Source organism: Populus trichocarpa, chromosome 16 (assembly GCF_000002775.5).
Source record: "Populus trichocarpa isolate Nisqually-1 chromosome 16, P.trichocarpa_v4.1, whole genome shotgun sequence".
In the NCBI taxonomy this organism is placed as follows: Eukaryota; Viridiplantae; Streptophyta; class Magnoliopsida; order Malpighiales; family Salicaceae; genus Populus; species Populus trichocarpa.
The window spans coordinates 11,343,909-11,362,745 of record NC_037300.2 but is presented as its reverse complement, the minus strand read 5'-3'; the positions used below and the strand labels follow the sequence as shown (position 1 = coordinate 11,362,745).

The window sequence follows — 18,837 nt, the reverse complement described above, 5'->3', positions numbered from 1 at the left end:
TGGGGAAAAACAAAACCGTCATTAAACATTTCTAGTGAACAGTGTTTTTCCAAGGTCTATTAGGTTTTGTAATTTTTTTTTAATAAAAAAGCATAGAATAAAATATTCCATAATTTACATGATGATTAAAATTATTTATTATTTATTTTTGCTTGTTTTTTTTTTCATTGGCTTATATCGTTATCCCAAATCACAAGTTTTCTCCGTCACATATTTGATTATTTTCAAGTGAACAGAAAACTTACTTTGTTTTCTCCACTAATAAAAAGAGACAGACAGCAACTATTCACCTTGCAAACTCAAAACCACTCACCCTATGTTTATTGGTTGTTGGATCTACTCAATTACACACACAAAAATAGCGACTTTCTTGCTTTCTGCTTAATTACATCACTTTATTGCTCTAGGTGGGGAGTTGAAAACATTCTTGCTCGGATTTTCAGTCAAACTCTAGCACAAAAATCCCTTTCTTTCTGGCTCCAAATATTCCTGTCTCAACTTTGAAGCTTATAACCTTCACCAAACCACGTCAAAAGGTTCACATCCTCTCCCTCTCTTGCTAGCCACACCGAGCCCTGGTGGGATTTTTGCTCCATTTCTCTGAAAGATCATCTACCAATCAAGAAGTCGAGCTAGAAGTCAAAGCAATCAAGATTCTTGAACTGGGCTCTCTTCTTTTTGTTGCTTGTTGAAGATGATGAATTTCAGGAGCTTAGATGAGTTTTGGTCGTTCTATGTGACTCAGCATTCAAAACCATCAACAAGACGTTGGCATTTTGTGGGCACTCTTGCAAGCATGCTGCTACTGCTGAACTCTCTTGTTTTCAATTTGTGGTTTTTGTTCTTGGTGCCATTCGTTGGGTATGGATGCGCCTGGTACAGCCATTTCTTTGTGGAAGGGAATGTTCCGGCAACTTTTGGGCATCCAGTTTGGTCTTTTTTATGTGATTTCAAGATGTTTGGATTGATGCTTACTGGTCAGATGGATAGAGAGATCAAGAGACTCGAGAAGAGGCCTGTTTTACAGGGATTTTGATCATGTTCTAAGCACTTTTCTGTTTTACCAATCAAATAATCATGCATGGAAAATCTCATTCACTCTTGGTGACTTTTTGAGATTTTACTGTTTCTTGGGAACATTACAAAATAAACTAATCTCTTGTTTCTGTGTTTAAATCAATGAGAATTTTATTAGTAATTTTGTTTTTCGTTTTATTCATCATTTTTTTTTTTTTATCTTTGCTGGTGGTTTTTTTTATATTTTGTGAGTCAATAATTTTTATCTTTGCATATTACCGAGTATTAGAAGGTTTGAGAAATAACCACTTGTTCGGGACACTGTTGGCTACGTGTTTCTAAAAATTTTAATTTTTATCGTTTAAAATTATTTTTATATATAGATGTTGAAAATAAATTTTAAAAAATAAAAAAAAAGTATTTAGATATATTTCCGAGCGAAAAACAATTTGAAAAACAACCGCTACCATAGTATCAAACATGCTCTAAAAACAAAAGAAAAACAATAGGGTTTCTCTCAAATTCACAAAAAATACATTTTTGTTTGCGTATTATCTATTGAGTCCTTTTCGATACCATTTGTTATAGAATTTTATATTTTGACCCAAAATTTTATTTTATTTATGTTTTAGATTCTGAGTTTCAGGAGAGAGAAAAAAAAAAGAGAGAAAGTTATTAAAAAATAAGGGATGAAAAAGAAAGTTGTGACTTGACCGCATTCTAACAATAAAATTTTCAACCTCACTATTAATAGGTTGAATTTGACAAAAGAAGTGTCTGATGTTTTTTAATTATTTATCTTATCAGAAAAAATAGATTAGGTCTCATGAATTTTTTACGTATTCAAGTTATTTTTTATGTTTTTTTAATAGATTAAAGGTTTGTTTGAGGTTAGAAATGAGTTTATAAAACTTTCTATGTTGTTTCTTAAGTGTTTTTAGATGAAAAAAAAATGAAAGATAAGTTTTTTATCAAAAAAGTAGCAACTCGTCTTTTCGACCATTAGAAATGGCTAGAATCTGTATAGTAGATGATACATCGTTTTCCACCATAGATGATGCGTCATTTGCTTTGTTCTTTTAAGAATAAAAAATCATGTTGTCAACCTTATTAAAACCCATGCGTCTGAGTTTTTGTTAAAATAATTTTTTTATTTTTTATCTTTATTTTTTTCTTAGATTTTAATTGTAATTAATTATAGTGAAATTATATTTAAAATATTTATTCTATTAACGCCTCGTTTTTTTGTTGAAAACTAGTTTTTGTTAATAGTGTTTTTCATAGAAATTCCTAAAAAGCTAATTATTTTTTATATTTGACAATGTCATGGAAAATTAATTGAAAAATATTTTTCAATATTTGACTATGTAATTGAAAACAAACTAGAAAATCACTTATTAATGTTTTTTTTAATTTATCTAAAATATATAGAACATTAAATATAATTATTTGATGACTTACAAGAAAACAATAAGATATAAAAAGTGTAATGATAAGAAAAAAAAAAGAATTTATTATATCATATATTTATATATAGTTTATTTTATAAAAAGTAACTATATATTTAATAGAAATATTTTAAATATAATATATAGACATATATATGTGTTTTTCTGTTTGGAAAACATTAAAAATAATTTTTTTTAGATGATATCCTAATTTTGTAACACAATTATATGATTTAAAATGTATAATTATTGTATAATATAACATGTTATGTATTCGAGTGTATTTTATAGTAATATCGTCTAAATTAAAGTATTATATGCACTAATATATTAAATTAATATACTTTTATATTGTATATTAATATATCATAATATATTATATCCTATACAAATATATTGATAATTTATTATTTTATAATAATATTATATTTTAAAGTATTTTATATATACAATAAAGTATTGTATCACTTTAGTGTTAATGTTTTCATGGAAAGTGTTTTCTAATCTTTTAAACTACAAAAAACAATTTCCATCTAAAACTTATATTTTTCGTTGATCAAAAAATGAATTTCATTGTTTAGTTTTTATATATATATATATATTAGCAAGCACTTTTTTTGATGTAGCCCTTCATGATTATGATATTTTAATTTCTTCTTAAATATTAGTCCAGTTTTATTATAATCAAATAATTAAAATTATATTTATGATATCATTCCATTAAATACCATTCAATTTGGTATTTATTTTCAAATGAGATAATAACACTTTTTTATAATATTAACATTCATTTTTGTTGATTATTATACATGAATCTACTATGCACATTTTTTTTTTAAGTTTGTAATCATGAATATTCTATGAAAATAAAGCTTAAATCTTTTAATATTATAAAATTTTTAAATGATTTTCTAATATTAATCTCTTTCTTTTCAATAAAATACAAAATAACAGGACATGATTTCCAACGTTTTTTTTTTTTTTTGAAACTTACTTTTCATATTCATTGTTTAAAAAACAATTCTTCTGATAAAAACATGTTTTCATTATTAAACGAAATGCATATAATTTTTTATTAAAAATGCGCATTAATTTTTAGGTTCATAATTATTATTTTTTCATGATACTAAAAAATTTGTTAGTAACATCTGCTTCTTTTTTTTCTTTTTCTTTTTTGCATTAAAAATCAACTTTTTGTCTTGCACACGGTGTAGTGAGAGTAAATTAGCTAGTATGTTTAAATTACATGCTTCGAGTATGATAAATAAGGATGGAAATTTTTTATACAATTGAGTTTGGATAAAACCATAGTTTTGAGACCGGCCGACCCAATACTGGAACAGGACTGGGTTGAAAAAAACAAAAAAAAAAACTTGGTATGACCCGGTTAACCTGACAGGTTGACCCGACTATCATCATGAACTCAAAGTAAGAAATTCAGGGTTTCAGTCACTACCATCCTTCTCCTCTCTAGCTGCTATTTGTGTCTTCTTCTATTGATTTCATGGACTGGATCTTCAAGGTTCAGAGTCTTTTTATAGTCGCTTTTTTTTGTGTTTGATAATGGTTTTAGAGTGAAAAAATTAATCATAGGTTTTTTTAGCACATAGTGAACATATATATAGTAAGTAAGTAATTAAATTTAACCCATCATCTAATTCATAAAAGACCAATATTAGTAAAAAAATCTAAAAAGAAAATTTTTAATTCATAAAAATTGACTATTTAATAGAATGCAACATAAAATAAAAGTTACTCTTATTTTTAATTATTTTTAATTTATACACCCTTTAAAACTCTAAATAATATAAATAAACTATTTAATAATTAAATTATATAAAACAATCGTTGTACTTTATTTCGATTATCAAAACTCTAAAAAACTTTAAAAAATCAACAAAAAATTTGAACATTAAAATTTAAATTTTACTTCAAAACTTATAGAATAAATTAAACTATTTATTAATTCTTTTAAATGTTATTTTTTGTTGTTGTCTTATGTTATTTTTACTATTTTAAACAAAACATTGATAGTATAAAAGTCTTTCTTGGTTGTTATTTAGAGCATGATAATAGTGTCTACAATTCTTTCCATGAATCAAAAACTAATTTATTTATTCATTTATTTATAATCATGTGGCATATAATTCAATTATATCCCTAATTTTTAATTAAGAGCAATTATAAATTATATTATGTGTTTCAAAAATTAAATAAATCAATTATTATTTGATAAAACAAGAGGTTAATCTGGTAAGTATTCAAATTTAATCATTTATAAATAATTCTAAATAATGTGGTTGCTAGTTGGGTCTAGCAAGGTCGCCAGACTTGGCTTGGGTCTGGCAGCCAAGATAAAAAATTAAAAACAAAATTTAAAAATAATTAATTAGAATTTCTGCTTAAGATACTTCAAAAATACTTTAAATATTTTTTATAAAAAAATAAATAAAAATTAATTAGTATTTTTTTTTAGGATACTTCAAGGGTAGTTTAAATGCTTTTTTTTATAAAAAAATAGAAAAAAAATTATTTAAGATACTTAAAGAGTAGTTTAAATGTTTTTATATAAAAAATAAAAAAAAATATTAAAATAATTAATTAATATTTATGTTTATGATATTTTAAGGGTAGTTTAAATGTTTTTTTAGAAAAAATAAAAACAATTATAAAAAAATTAATTAACATTTTTGTTTAGAATACTTAAATACTAATTTAAATGTTTTTTAAGAAAATAATTATAATTTCTGTTTAGAATAAAAAACAATTAATTAGACATGACTGCTAGACCAAAGAATTTAAAATATTTTTTATATTTTTTTATATTTTAAAAAAATTGATATTAATCCACTTACATAGCACGGACGAATATACTAATCAACACTTAATGCAAACTTAATCTTATCATAGCTGGGTTCATATAATGGTGATAAGACATGTATAGCCAATCACATCTCACCGTATTTTCATCACAAACATACACACCATTCTTTCTGACGATGTACCATCAATTATTAGAGACCATATCTCAAATAAATGCAAAAAAGAGACCATGCAATATATGTCCTTTCCTCGATTGAATATAAAACCATCCATAAAGCACTAAATAAAAATAATAATAAACTCCATACACAAATATTTCACTCTCTTCTTCGCAGCTCCATTTATAATTTTCATCAATACACTACGTTATAAATAACACACAAACTTTGAGATTATAGTTCTTCTCTTAAACCCAATAATAAAAAAAAAAACTTAATTTGCATTGTTCGTGACCACCCAGTACAGTGTTTCATCTTCAACAGCCGTGAAAAGGCAAACCCAAAGAAGATTACTCAAACCTCATCACAAAGCCTCCTTCACATTTCAGCTATAGGAATCTATATGCTATAAAAGTCTTGAATTCGGATCCTGTTTACCAAACTTGAAGATGAGCTTCAAGTCAACCTTTTATCAGCCTCATTGTTTCGATGGTTGTAAAAAATTAATCCTCTTCGATGACAATCCAGCTTAGTGGCTATTTTCTTAACCCTCATATATATATATATAATCGTTTGTTAAGCTTTAGGGGCAACCGATCACGCCACCATACCACCATAAACAGACCTCAGACACAATGGTAAGAAGCATGTTCTGACCCTCTAAGAATAATGTCAATGCAATTACCTAATAAGAAATAAAATGCCAGAAAAGAGAATAATGCATGCTTCAAATGTTAATTAATCTATTGCCTCAAGGATTGTGACTAGGCTCTTCAGAACATGTATCTGATTTTGGAGAGACATTTGTGTACGTCCTCCAGGGTTTGGTATATGAATTCAATCCACCTAGTCAATTCAAGTATATTACAAGTTCCAACATTGTACAGCCCAAAAACTCACCTTCCCTACATAGCCAAATATCTGCGATATCAACTTCCAAAAACTTCTCATGGACCTGAAATTTTTATCTTGGCCGCCGTTAGGATCCAGCCTTTGTTCGGCTGAAACTACCGTTTCCCTTTGGTCAGCTTGGCACATCATGGGTATCGGGTGGAATATGATAATCACAAGTCAGTATTCCTTGAAAATGATGGCAAGGGCACGGCCTCTTGTGGACGAAGGATGACAAGCACACCAAACATTCCAAGCATTGGGAGGACAAGGAGCCACTTCAGCAGTTTATAGTAATGCATGTGGAATGTAAGCGAGAAGTCATCTGAGAAATAGAGTCCATTCTTATCAACCATCTCCACCAAAACAGTTCCAGTAGTTCTCACTCCAACTGTTGGAAGTTTTATCCGATATTTTCCTGGACGGTCAAAGATTTGATTTTGCTTTATCCGTCGTTCACCTTGATAATTGCCAGGAACTAACAGGGTTGTCTGTATTGTTCCAAATGAAAATTAGAATTATCAGGTATTCTTTAAATTGTTGTTGAAAACAATAATTTGATTGTTCAAGGAGCAACTTACAGTGACATTATAAGGTGCTTGAGACCCAGACGGGATTCTATACTTGTCCACAATCTCAAATTCCACCCAGAAGCTCTTCCCCTCCTCATCACGGAAACTTCTTGATGAAGGTTTAATATACACCCCTTCACGGTTGTAGCGGTTTGCTACATTGTTTCTTTCTTGATTATTAGATCTCCAAGCCTGAGAATTGCACAGTATGCTTAATACTTGAAACATACAAGAACATACAAGAAATCACAACAAATATGGTTCACAACTATCCTGCCTTCAGGGGATGATGTGGAACAGGAGTTGAAAAGCAAAAGACATTTCCATTCATTGTTGAAACTATGAGATCAAGATCATCTCCACCATCAACATTGTCTGCCAAGACCATGCTATATCTGAAGCAGAAAGATCATGATTTGGATAAATCACAAAGCAATAAATAAGTTGAATAGTCAAAATTTAAGGATATAAGAGGATATAAGAATATCTTACGAAGTTTCACCAATATCAACAACATCAGCACAAGAAGTTGGTCCATCTATAAGGTAAAGATAACCATCGAATGATGTTGTAACAAGTGTGAGTCCCTTGTTTTTCTCCCCACGTTTACTTAAGTCAAGAAGAAGAACTTGATTCATCACTCTCCCATGAGTTCTGTATGGGTAAGGCCGAACAATAGAACCATCCTTGCCACTAAGAACATATATGTTACCTGATAGTGTAGGGACTACAACATCAGTATGGCCATCCCCATCAACATCGCCTATAGTTGGACCCTGAGGAATGTTGCAGTCTATGTCAGATCAATCTATCATGAAACAATTAGGCACTTTTTCACTAAAATCTCATTTAAATGAAGGTCATGCACAGGTTGCATGCATTCAGGAAACAAACAGTCCTGTCAAATCACTCTATCATCAAACACTTGGACACTTTGTCACTAAAATCCCATTTAAATGAAGATTGTAACACACGTTGAGCTTCAGATTGTAGTTTTACATTCAAAGTACTATAAAAATAATGAGTATAATTGGATATTATACTAACAGTTGTTACACCAAGTGGTGATCTCCCAAAGGTGTTGGCTTCAAGACCTAATTCCATCATCAAAGGATCAAGAATACATACCCATGCCATCCACAAACAAAGCAAAGACAATATTTGATTAATTTCCCCCCCTGCCAAGTCTGAGGTTATAGCATGATCTCCCCCACCCACAGAAAGGCCAGACAACAAGTATATCCTCCATGCAAATGATATTAGAATCATAATTTTTGCACTGAAGTTTCTGTTAAATATTGACATAAGAACTACAAATTCCAGTACAAGCATGACTTGCATCTACAAAACAAGGAATGAAGTTTCTATTGCCTTAAATTTGACACCCCCTACCTCAGTAAAAAAGGATATGACACGATGTATTTGTACAGTTGCACCCATAACATAATAAAGATTTCTTTTTGTACAAAAGCATCTGTGTTTGCGCTTTTCTGTACAAGTAATATGTGGAAACAAAGTACCTAGTGTAATCTGATTTTTCAAATCTAAATCTGGAACCTGACAAGCCCATTCTGGATCAGGCAATGAAGCACCAATTGCTCAATCTTAAAATTTAACCACCAGTAGACCAATATTAACTATGAAATGCAGTTAGCGGACACCAGATATTGAAGGAGATGATACTTAATTCATATAGACGACATCATATTAAGAAGAAAGTAAGAAATTGAGATCCAGCTGACCTGGGAAACAAGACTCTTAAGGTGCTTTTCCCAAATTTCTTTTCCTTGTGATGTCCATGCAGCAACATTTCCATGTACATCAGTGGTCACTAGTTCAGTTTTTCCATCATCATTGATATCAGCTGCAACTACAGCACCTTGAATTTCAGCCATTTCCAGAGGGAAATTTTCCCTAATATTTCCTGAATAAAACGATAAAGTTTAGCTTCCAACTTTGTTTGGAGTATTGGAACACCACACTTGATAAGCAGTTAAAATAGAAGAAAATTGATGTGGGAAACTTTCTTCAATATTTTTGGCCTAATAATGTTTATTGCATTATTTCAATAATGGCTAAGATTTTTAGGTTTTTAGGAGTTTAAGAAGAGTCTAAGACACAGTTGGTAAATCAATCATAATGTTTAATCCGACCATTAAATCAAGCTGAAATTTTATAGAACATTATGAAGTTTCATGATGATTGCTTGCAAATAAGGCTCCAAAGTTATTATGCGGGATTGTCTTTATTTACCCTATTGTATTTGGATTCTTTTTTCTATTTAGATTTAGACTTTTAATTTAATTAATATTTTATTATTTAGGAATCCTAATGCTAGATGGGTTCTATGGATTAGGAAAGTTTTAATTAGGAATCTTTTTCAATAAAGGATTCTAAGTCTAGGACTAGTATAAATAAGGGTGTCTAGTTTATTTTTGGATGATTCAGATTATTATTTAGACTTTAAATAATCAGAGACTTTCTCTAAACTACTCTAAAGCTTAGGTCTATAACCTTAGGACTTGAGAACCCTAGTTTTATCCATGCTATACGTCGCGTCAAAAATACTCACGAGATTTCTACATAAAAATCATTTTGGTTTTGTAAAGATTTTAAGGCATGAAAATCAAAAGTAAATACATCAGAAACTTCCTTTTCATATCACTCAAAACAAAATCCTTGTCAGATAAGTTTGGATATTTCTCTAGATGTAGATACTGAACAGATTAATCTTTAGACTGCGTGCATTTAAATTCAAAAGTAAATACTGTCTATAAGAAAGTTTCATCTTGTTAATTTCCAACCACTTTGAATTCTCTTCAAATACTATAAAATAGGAAAACGATGATAAATTGATTCATGTGGTGATAGGTAAAAGAGTGTATCAGTCAAACAATCAAACTCAAACTCAACTCAGCAACCAGAAAAGGCAAAAAAAAAAAAAAAAAAGAGAGCAAATATGATGGTAAAATGCCTACGAAGATAAGAGAGCAGCACAAGCAATTTCAGAGAAAAAAGTTTGGATGCCAATCACTGTTGCATTTAGAACAGGAAAAAAATCACATGAAAAATTGTATTCAGTGATCTTGTATGAAGAATAACATAGTTAATAAGGCTGAAAGATAAAAATAATCAATGAAAGCTCATTGGTAGAAGAAAGGATGGCATTACAAAGAGGGAATGTTAAAGAAAATGCAGGGTGCAAACTCAAATTTACCATGATGATCCAGGACATAGAACAAGCCAAATGAAGTCCCAACAAGAATGTCCAAGTTCCCATCACCATCCAAATCAACCACCGAAGGCGAAGAGTATATATATGCACGAAACTTTGCAGTACTTGTACTTAAATCTAGTTCTCGAGTCCACTTAACTTGCTTTGTATCAAGGTTGAATACAACAACAGAACTGGCAACATATTTCCCAACATCAATATCACCAAGCTCTTTCAAATGCTCAGGATTGTCATAATACCTGTCAATCAGGTAACACCATTAGCATGGACTTCATCGACAGAAAATTGACTGAAAGAATATGCAATGACGTTGGAGAAAGTTTATTTTAAAAACAGCACACAATTAATATCTGACTTTCAATATATAAGAACAGGGCAAATATGCAAAGTTGTGACACCAAAAAGAGAACTCACTCATGATCAAAGAAATACGAAACTGCAACAATCATTTCAGTTACTCCATCATTATCAATATCAGCAATCACCTGATGGGGAAAAAAAAAAAAAAAACAATGTCATCCGTGTGTCATAACTGCATCTTACTTGCATCTGTGAAGAAAAGTCTTCTACTGCAATGCATTACTAGCAATGAGTTTTAGACTCACAGGAGGGCACAAGATATGCGAGTCAATATTCACATAATCCTCTAATCTCTCATGCTTCCTTTCTTTCCATTCTTCATCTCCCCACATGGATTCATCAACATAATCATCATAGTCATAACTGTACTCATCGGCTAATTCATCACTTTCACGGAATAGCTCAAAAGATGAATCTGCATCTGCTTCTAACCCTTCATCATTTTCAACAGTTGCCGCATGAACATTTTCATGGTCATTCTCTTTAGATTCTGAGCCACCTTCATGTGAGCCCTTTGAATTGTCATCTTCGAGAAGCCTTCTTCCAGTGTTTGTTCCATTCTCTGCATTATTGGTTTCCTTCTCTACTGTAATGGTTCCATTCTGAGTTTTATTGGTTCCATTCTGAGCATTATCTGTTCCATTTGACCCAGCACCTACAGAAGAATTATCGACTTGCGAGGACAGTTTGATCATTGTTTTCGTTTGATTCTCGCTCATTTTCTTTCCAGTCTCAATGGATGCATTTGCTGGATGACTATTTTCTGTTGATGTAGAAATCGAAGAATTTGTTTCAGGTGTATTTTGATGTGTATTTCCAGTTGTGTCTACAAATTTGACAGCCAATGTTTAACAACAAGGTCAGTTTGTCTATGTTTCTTGATTTTTACTATCAAAATGCCAGACCAAGCTCAAAATAGACCTGGACAGGATTCATGATATCATATAAACATTAAAATTTCCATGGAAAAGAAAAATTAATATTCATCTTGTACTCCAGGACCAAGCTTAAATAAAAATCAATACAAGGGCAAAGTATGCATCTAGATCTAAATGTGTATAAGGAGCCAATCAAGGGCTCAGAAAAATATTGAAGACAATGGGGATTAACACCTATTTTTGGCGCTTTCTAGTTCCTCCTACACTTGGATTACTACAGGAAAGAACAATACAATTCAAATTACCACCCACAAGTTTTTGCTTTGCATTCAGCATTACCAAGAAAATATCAGATAGAATTATGATTTCAACATCTTCAGTACTGTAATCCCTAAGGGGGCCTGTTCGTCAACCTGGAATAAAGACTAGCAATGGGAATAGAAAGAAAAGAAGTTCATTCATTTCCATCCATGGTGCTAGGTAAGCAATGGCTATGAGAACTAGAGAAGAAATGAAAAGAGATCCTTCCATATTTTATAGCCACTGACAGGATGCAGGTTATAAAACTAAAGCCAATAACACATCCATAAAATTACACTGCATTTATAACATTCATTCCCCCCCCACCCAAACCCCAAGGTGACTATCCCTATGGCCGCTACCACCATCATACAGTTAAATTTATTATGGATATTGCATAGCTCTAATCTCCTTCCTAGTTCTTCACGCCGTGCAAATTAAACCATCCATTCCCATTCCAATTCCAATACAGATTCCCTATTTATCATTCTTGGTTACCAGATGTGCCTGTAAAGAATGGAACGCCATATGTTTTAGTTTAACCGATCTTTAAGAGCAATTCTACAGTGTCTCATTTCTATAGTTATATTTCAAGAAGTCAATGGGGTTTTGAGACACACGATAGAGTGTAGCCTTCCTACATCCATAAACCCTCACACTCCAACCCTAAAAAAGATTTTAACTCAGAACTGCCAAGTTCAAATCCTAAGCTCAAACCTGGCATCTGTTAGGGACTCTGTGTCACATATAAAATAATAAAGAGGATCAAACCAGCTTCTGTCATCCTTCAAAAGAAAAGGGAAACAGGAATCACAGGCAACTTCCTCAGTTGACCAGTAAAATATTAACACTAAAGCAAATAAAAGCAGTACCGAAGGCACAAACAGTTATGAATCCAACATTAACTTACGAGACTGTGATTTGTTCTCAGTAGCCTCTAAGACAAGTTGGTCATCATGAACATCTGGGTGAGAACGATCCACGGGATCTGGATCCAGACCCACATACCAATTCTTTTTAACTCTCCTACGAGGCACTTCCAGTTTATCAGTCATCATGTATCCTGAAACCCTAAAATAGAAAACATATATATTCTATTAGCTTGGGCACCTAATCCAACACTACCTAAAACCAGTAATATAAGACAACAACTACATAACAACAACAAAAAAAATACCTGAAGAAGAGAACTTCACCATTGTAAGTAGCCAAAGCAATCTCCCTCACACCATCCTTGTCAATATCATATAGGAGAGGACTTGCATGCACCGTTGACTGGTGGAATGCAGGCCAACCTGATAAAATGTTGTAGTTGATCTTATTAAGTCTGATTCATAACCCAGGATGAAAATCGAAATTGAAACTTTACCTGGGATTTTGTCTCCATCAGAACCTTCTAGAGCTTCAAGATAGTGAACAAAAGAAGGAACCACTACATCAAGTTTTCCGTCACTAAAATAAATGCATGTAAATATCATTAAAATCCCAAATGATAATTAATTAAACTAAAAGATTAGTTATTTAATTACCTATTGATATCGGCAATCAATGGAGTAGCGTAAACGCTAGAACTCACTTCGGTTTGCCATCTCAGCTCTAGATTTTTAGGGCACTGTGTATTCAACAACGCGTTCTCATCTCTATACACGTAGGAATTCAAATTAACCAGAATTAGACCTATCAAGCTAGCAGAAATCATAAAATGATTGAAATTAATTGTAAAATTAAAAAAAAAAATCGAACTCACATGTCAGGGTAACCAAGGGCATCGTCCGTGGCTTCTCGGTCTCGAAATTTGTTCTTTTTGGACTCATCTCCATGAATGGAAGTGGTGAATAATAAGAAACAGATCAAGAAAACTCTAATCGCTGGAGGTTTCATGTGATGGCTTTTGGTTTTTCACTTCAGAGGTAGAATTAATTAATTTACGGTTTAGAAACTGTTTGGTTAGTGGATAAGTGAATACGTAATCAAATTAATGGGGATTTATGGAATTTTGATAAACCCTAATTAGGGTTCTATGGAGATCGATCGATCTCTCTCTCCATCTAAATTTTTTCGACGAAGAAGAGTTGAAAACTGAAGAGAGACGAGGACATTTCAAAATGCCCCTTGGTTTTTGTTAAATTATAATCACATGCAGGTAGAATCTAACTATGAAGGATTTGATGGGTAAACTTATAATTTAATACTTAATAGCTTTCGGTTCGGGTCGGATCGGGTCGGATCGTCTCGGGTCTACAGTTACCAATTTTCCGTGTCTAAAAGGCATTAAGTGACGCCGTTTAGCTACTAAAAAATCCAACTTAGCTGTCAGTCAGTTATACAAAATAAACGGAAGGATTGCATTATTAAGTAATACTCTAAAAGGCGTGGGGAAACTACTGTAGCTTCCCCACGCCTTTCACTTATTAATATATTATATTATTATAATTATTATATTATATTATATTACAGAACTGTAAGTAACACTCTAAAAGGCGTGGGGAAACTACTGTAGCTTCCCCACGCCTTTCACTTATTAATATATTATATTATTATAATTATTATATTATATTATATTACAGAACTGTTTTTTTTTTTTTTTTTTTAATTTTTTTTTTTGTTTTTTTTAATGAATTTTTTTTGTTTGATTTAATTTGTTAATATGATAAAAAAAATTAATAAAAATCTGATAATTAATTTTTGAAGATTTTCATGGTACGGATCCCGGGTTTGATGAGTTAACCTGGTTTGACGAGTTAACTCGGATTTTTTTCTTTTTAATTAATTTTTTTATTTAGTTTAGTTTGTTAATGTTAAATTTCTTTCTATTTAATTATCAGACTTTCATGACACGTATCCAGGGCTTGACGAGTTAACTTGGTTTGATGGGTTAACCCAGTTAATTATGGGTAAACCCGTCAATTTTTTTTTTCTATTTAGTTATCAAATTTTCATGACGCGAATCTCAGGTTTTACGGGTTAATCTGATTTGAAAGGTTAACCCAATTAATTCAGATTTTTTTTTTCTTTTTCTTCATTAGTTTTTTTCTTTTTAATTAATTATCATACTTTTATGACACGACGTTATAGCCAGACCCACATCCAATATTCTTGGGTCCGGTGTTGCAGCCAAGCTTACTTAAACTTGGGTCATGCAAGTTTAATGTTATTATTAATATTATAAATATTATTTTTAGGTCAGGCGTTGCAGCCAAATCCAAGATTCTTGGGTATAGTTTTGCAGAAAAACCTAACACTTTTAAATCTTAGTTTTTTATATATTTTTTATGCAAAAAAAAAACCTGCGGCATCGCGCGGGTCATGTAACTAGTAACAATAGCTAAAAGGAATCAGTGTTTTACTGTGGACTGCACTGTGCAGTCCACAGTAAAACATTGATTCCTTAGGTTTTTTTTTTTTTTAAAGTTGTTTAAGTTTTTTTAGCTGTTTTTTTAATGATTTTTGGGATTTTTTTTGCTTCTTTCTTTGTTTTTTTTAATTAATTTTTTTCGTTTAGTTTAGTTTGTTAATGTTAAATTTCTTTCTATTTAGTTATTAGACTTTCATGACACATATCCCGAGTTTCACGGGTTAACCTGGTTTCACGAGTGAACCCAGTTAATTCCGGGTTGACCCGTCAATTTTTTTATTATTATTATTTTCATAAATATTTTTGTTTAATTTAGTTTGTTAATGTCAAATTTTTTTTATTTAGTTATCAGACTTTCATGACACAAATATTGAGTTTAACAGGTTAACATGGTTTGACGAGTTAACCCGGATTTTTTTTCTTTTTAATTAATTTTTTTTGTTTAGTTCAGTTTATTAATGTTCACTTTTTTTTATTTAGTTACCAGACATTCATGACACGGATCTCGGGTTTAACAGGTTAACTTGGTTTGACGAGTTAACCTGAATTTTTTTTTTTTTTGCTTTTTTTTTTCTTTTTAATTATTTTTTTCGTTTAGTTTAGTTTGTTAATGTTAAATTTCTTTCTATTTAGTTTTTTTTTCTTCTTAGAGGTTTTTTTTTCTTTTTAATTTTATTTATTTAATTAATTTAGTTTATTAATATTAAATTTTTTTCTAAGTAGTTCTCGGCTGATGCCTTTAGTTTTTTTTTTATGCCTTTGACTGTGAACTGCACAGTGCAGTCCACAGTGAAAAGGCTGATGCCTTTTTTTTTTAATTAATTTTTTTCGTTTAATTTAAATTGATGTTAAATTTTTTTTCTATTTAGTTATCAAACTTTCATTACACGGATTTCGGGTTTGACAGGTTAACCTGGTTTGACGAGTTAGCCCAGTTAATTCTGGGTTAACCCATTAATTTGTTTTTTTCTTTTTAATTATCAAAATTTCACGATGCGAATTCAAGGTATGACGAGTTAACCTGGTTTGAAGGGTTAACCCAATTAATTCATCTTCTTCTTTTTTTTCATTAGTTTTTTTCTTCCTGTTGGTTTTTTTTTTCTTTTTAACTAATCTATTTAATTATCACACTTTTATGATATGACCTTGCAGCCAGACCCACGTCCAATGCTATTGGGTCTAGTATTGCAGTCCAGACACTTTTATGCTAAGGGTTAACCCAAGTTTAATGTTATTATTAATATTATAAACATTACTCTTGGGTCAGGCGTTGCAACCAAACCTGAGATTCTTGGATATAACTTTGCAAAAAAACCTAACACTTTTAGATCTTGACTATTTTTAAAATGCAAAAATAATTGACCCGCGGCATCGCGCGGGGCATGTAACTAGTTTTGTACTAAATGCTATCTTTATTTGTATTTTTTTTCATTGTAAGCTTTAGTATTTGTTTGGTAATGCATTTTAGAATATTTTTGTAAAAATATTTTTTAATTTATAATATATTAAAATAATATTTTTTTAGATATTTTTATTTTTAATATTAGTGTATAGAAATTATCAAAACAAATACATAAAAAATTTAATTTAATATTTTTTCAAATAAAAAACAATTTAAAACATATTTTTAAAAAACATATTCAACCACATAAAAAAAACATACTCTTTATTTGCATAAATTTCTACAATGAAAATCATTAAATCTAAGCCTCTTTCTATTCTAACAATTCCTTCTAATCCAACTCCAACCTTTAATAACTTCATGGTATAAACACAATTTGATAAATCAACTTATTTTATACGCAACTCATTTATTTAAGAGGCCCATGAATAAAAAGGTTAAAAACAGGGTGATAACCCAATATACATAAACTTGACAAAATATCAGATCCAACATCCTTGAACTTAGTTACGTGCTAAGATCAAATGTTTGTGGATCTGACAAGATATCAGACTCAACTCATTTAGACTCAGTTACACGTTGAGCTCAAGCACATGTGGGTCTAGCAAAATGTCAAACTCAACCCCTTTGAACTCAACTACACGCTGAACCCAAACGTTTGCGGGTGTGGCAATGTATCAAACCCAACTCTCTTGGGCTTGGTTACGCACCGAGCCCAAGCGCATACGGGTCTAGGAAGACGCTAGACTCAAATCCCTCGAGCTTAGCTATACGTTGAGCTCAAACACATTTAGGTCTGGAAAGACGTCGAATCTAAAATCCTTGGGTTTAAAATCATTCTAGATCTAAACATATAGTCAATGGTTTTTATTGGCCTCATATTGGATCGCAAGCTATCCCTAAAACCCTTATAAATGTTTATGGTAGTCATTGCCCTACACTCCTAGGAGTATAAAAGTCATCTAAGAGCCAATTATATTTCAATCAATATTAATGCTACGAAAATGTTATTCTCATCAACAATAATGTTGTATACGAAATAATTTATAAAAGTATTTTATAGCTCTATTGTTTGTCTATTAGTACTAATAATCTGTAAGGGTAATTCTCATCAACATGAATGTTGTGTATTTCTATCAGTATTAATGTTGATGTAAGAGACTTTTTCCTTATTAATATATTCAATAAGAAAAGACTTTCGACCTCTTGAGCAAAACAACAAGATTCAAAGTACAAGGACTATAAATACAATCTGAACCACCTATGTAAACGATTCAAGATCTTTATTCTCTTATCATACATTCTCAAAGCATTTATCACACAAAAGCTAAGAATAAACATTCTTGTTATTAGAGTTTAATGTTCTTCCCCTTATTTATTACAACCCCTTAATGTAAAGTCACGAATTTAATCATTTTAAGGTCTCTAAAACCCACAAAAGGAATTGTTTTGTAGGAATTAAGAGTTTTACCATCATCACTTTGCTCTTCCAGTTCCTAGGAATAGAATGCTGACATGAACATGTGATCATCCAATTTGCAAACACTCAAATTCTATTCCTGAGCATATTGGATCCTAGGAGATCACCAAATGGTGTCGTATATAGGGAACGATCAAAAGCCATCAACTATTTTTCTAGAGTTGATTTTTGACACACCAAACTGCTATTAATGGTAGACAATCAAGAAACCCTTGGGATGAGACATGTTACGGGTCTCCCTACAGCAGCTGGCATGTCTGCTCCTTCAGAGTTTTAGCAACTCATTAATCGGATGCAAGCTCTTACCAAAGTCGTCTCGGCATCCTAGGGGCAATGACAAACCTTGCCATCCTAGCAAGCCCCTACATATGATGTAACTGTTTCGTTACCAGTTTCTCAACTATAAGTTGGCCCCTCTTCCAAGAGATAATCATCTTATCCAGAAGAGGCAGGGCAGGATGACATGTAGAGCTTTTCACTCGAACGATCCACTAGCCCCTTGGAGGTCATTCTCATCAACACAAAACTCTCCCAATAAACGATCACTCCAAATATTATCCTTTTAGCCACTATGGGAAAGAAATCAGTTATCAATTATGTCATTCCACGCTAGAATCCTCTAGCTCCCCAAAGTCTATAAGGCAAAAGTCTGGAATAAGCATGGTTGTTTGACACCTACAATCCTCGTGAGATAAATGGATATCATTTATCTAAACGGGTCTTACATACCTATATCCTCAAGGAGTATATCTCTACAAAGATGACCTTAAACAATTATGATGACCTAGCAGATCCAAGAGAGCATGTCCAAAACATATGTAACAACCTTGAGCTAGTCATTCAAGATGGTGATGCCATATGCAAGATCTTACCTTTGACCTTTAGGGGGTCAACTAGAGCGTGGTATAACAACCTAAA

General features: G+C 31.4%; 2 protein-coding genes across 3 annotated transcripts; one reads left to right on the top strand and one right to left on the bottom strand.

Annotated features, from left to right (window-relative positions):
* Nucleotides 1-546: 546 nt before the first annotated feature.
* On the top strand, nt 547-1,176 carry LOC18106298 (uncharacterized). The gene has a single exon (XM_006373907.3). It carries the CDS (start codon nt 695-697, stop codon nt 1,034-1,036), a length of 342 nt encoding a protein of 113 aa, XP_006373969.1. The 5' UTR covers nt 547-694; the 3' UTR covers nt 1,037-1,176.
* A 4,993-nt stretch (nt 1,177-6,169) lies between these two features.
* LOC7487450 (protein DEFECTIVE IN EXINE FORMATION 1) lies at nt 6,170-13,832 on the bottom strand. 2 transcript variants are annotated; one of them, XM_024587673.2, is made up of 13 exons: nt 13,430-13,832; nt 13,212-13,322; nt 13,052-13,134; nt 12,860-12,977; nt 12,593-12,753; nt 10,750-11,330; nt 10,559-10,629; nt 10,127-10,383; nt 8,652-8,833; nt 7,402-7,685; nt 7,187-7,304; nt 6,919-7,101; nt 6,170-6,828 (listed from the first exon to the last, which is right to left on the bottom strand). In XM_024587673.2, exons 1-13 carry the CDS (start codon nt 13,561-13,563, stop codon nt 6,511-6,513), a joined length of 2,601 nt encoding a protein of 866 aa, XP_024443441.2. In that variant the 5' UTR covers nt 13,564-13,832; the 3' UTR covers nt 6,170-6,510. The 2 variants fall into 2 exon arrangements, with proteins under 2 accessions (XP_024443441.2, XP_024443442.2); XM_024587674.2 differs by having other exon boundaries at nt 10,750-11,267.
* Between the last annotated feature and the right edge of the window lie 5,005 nt (nt 13,833-18,837).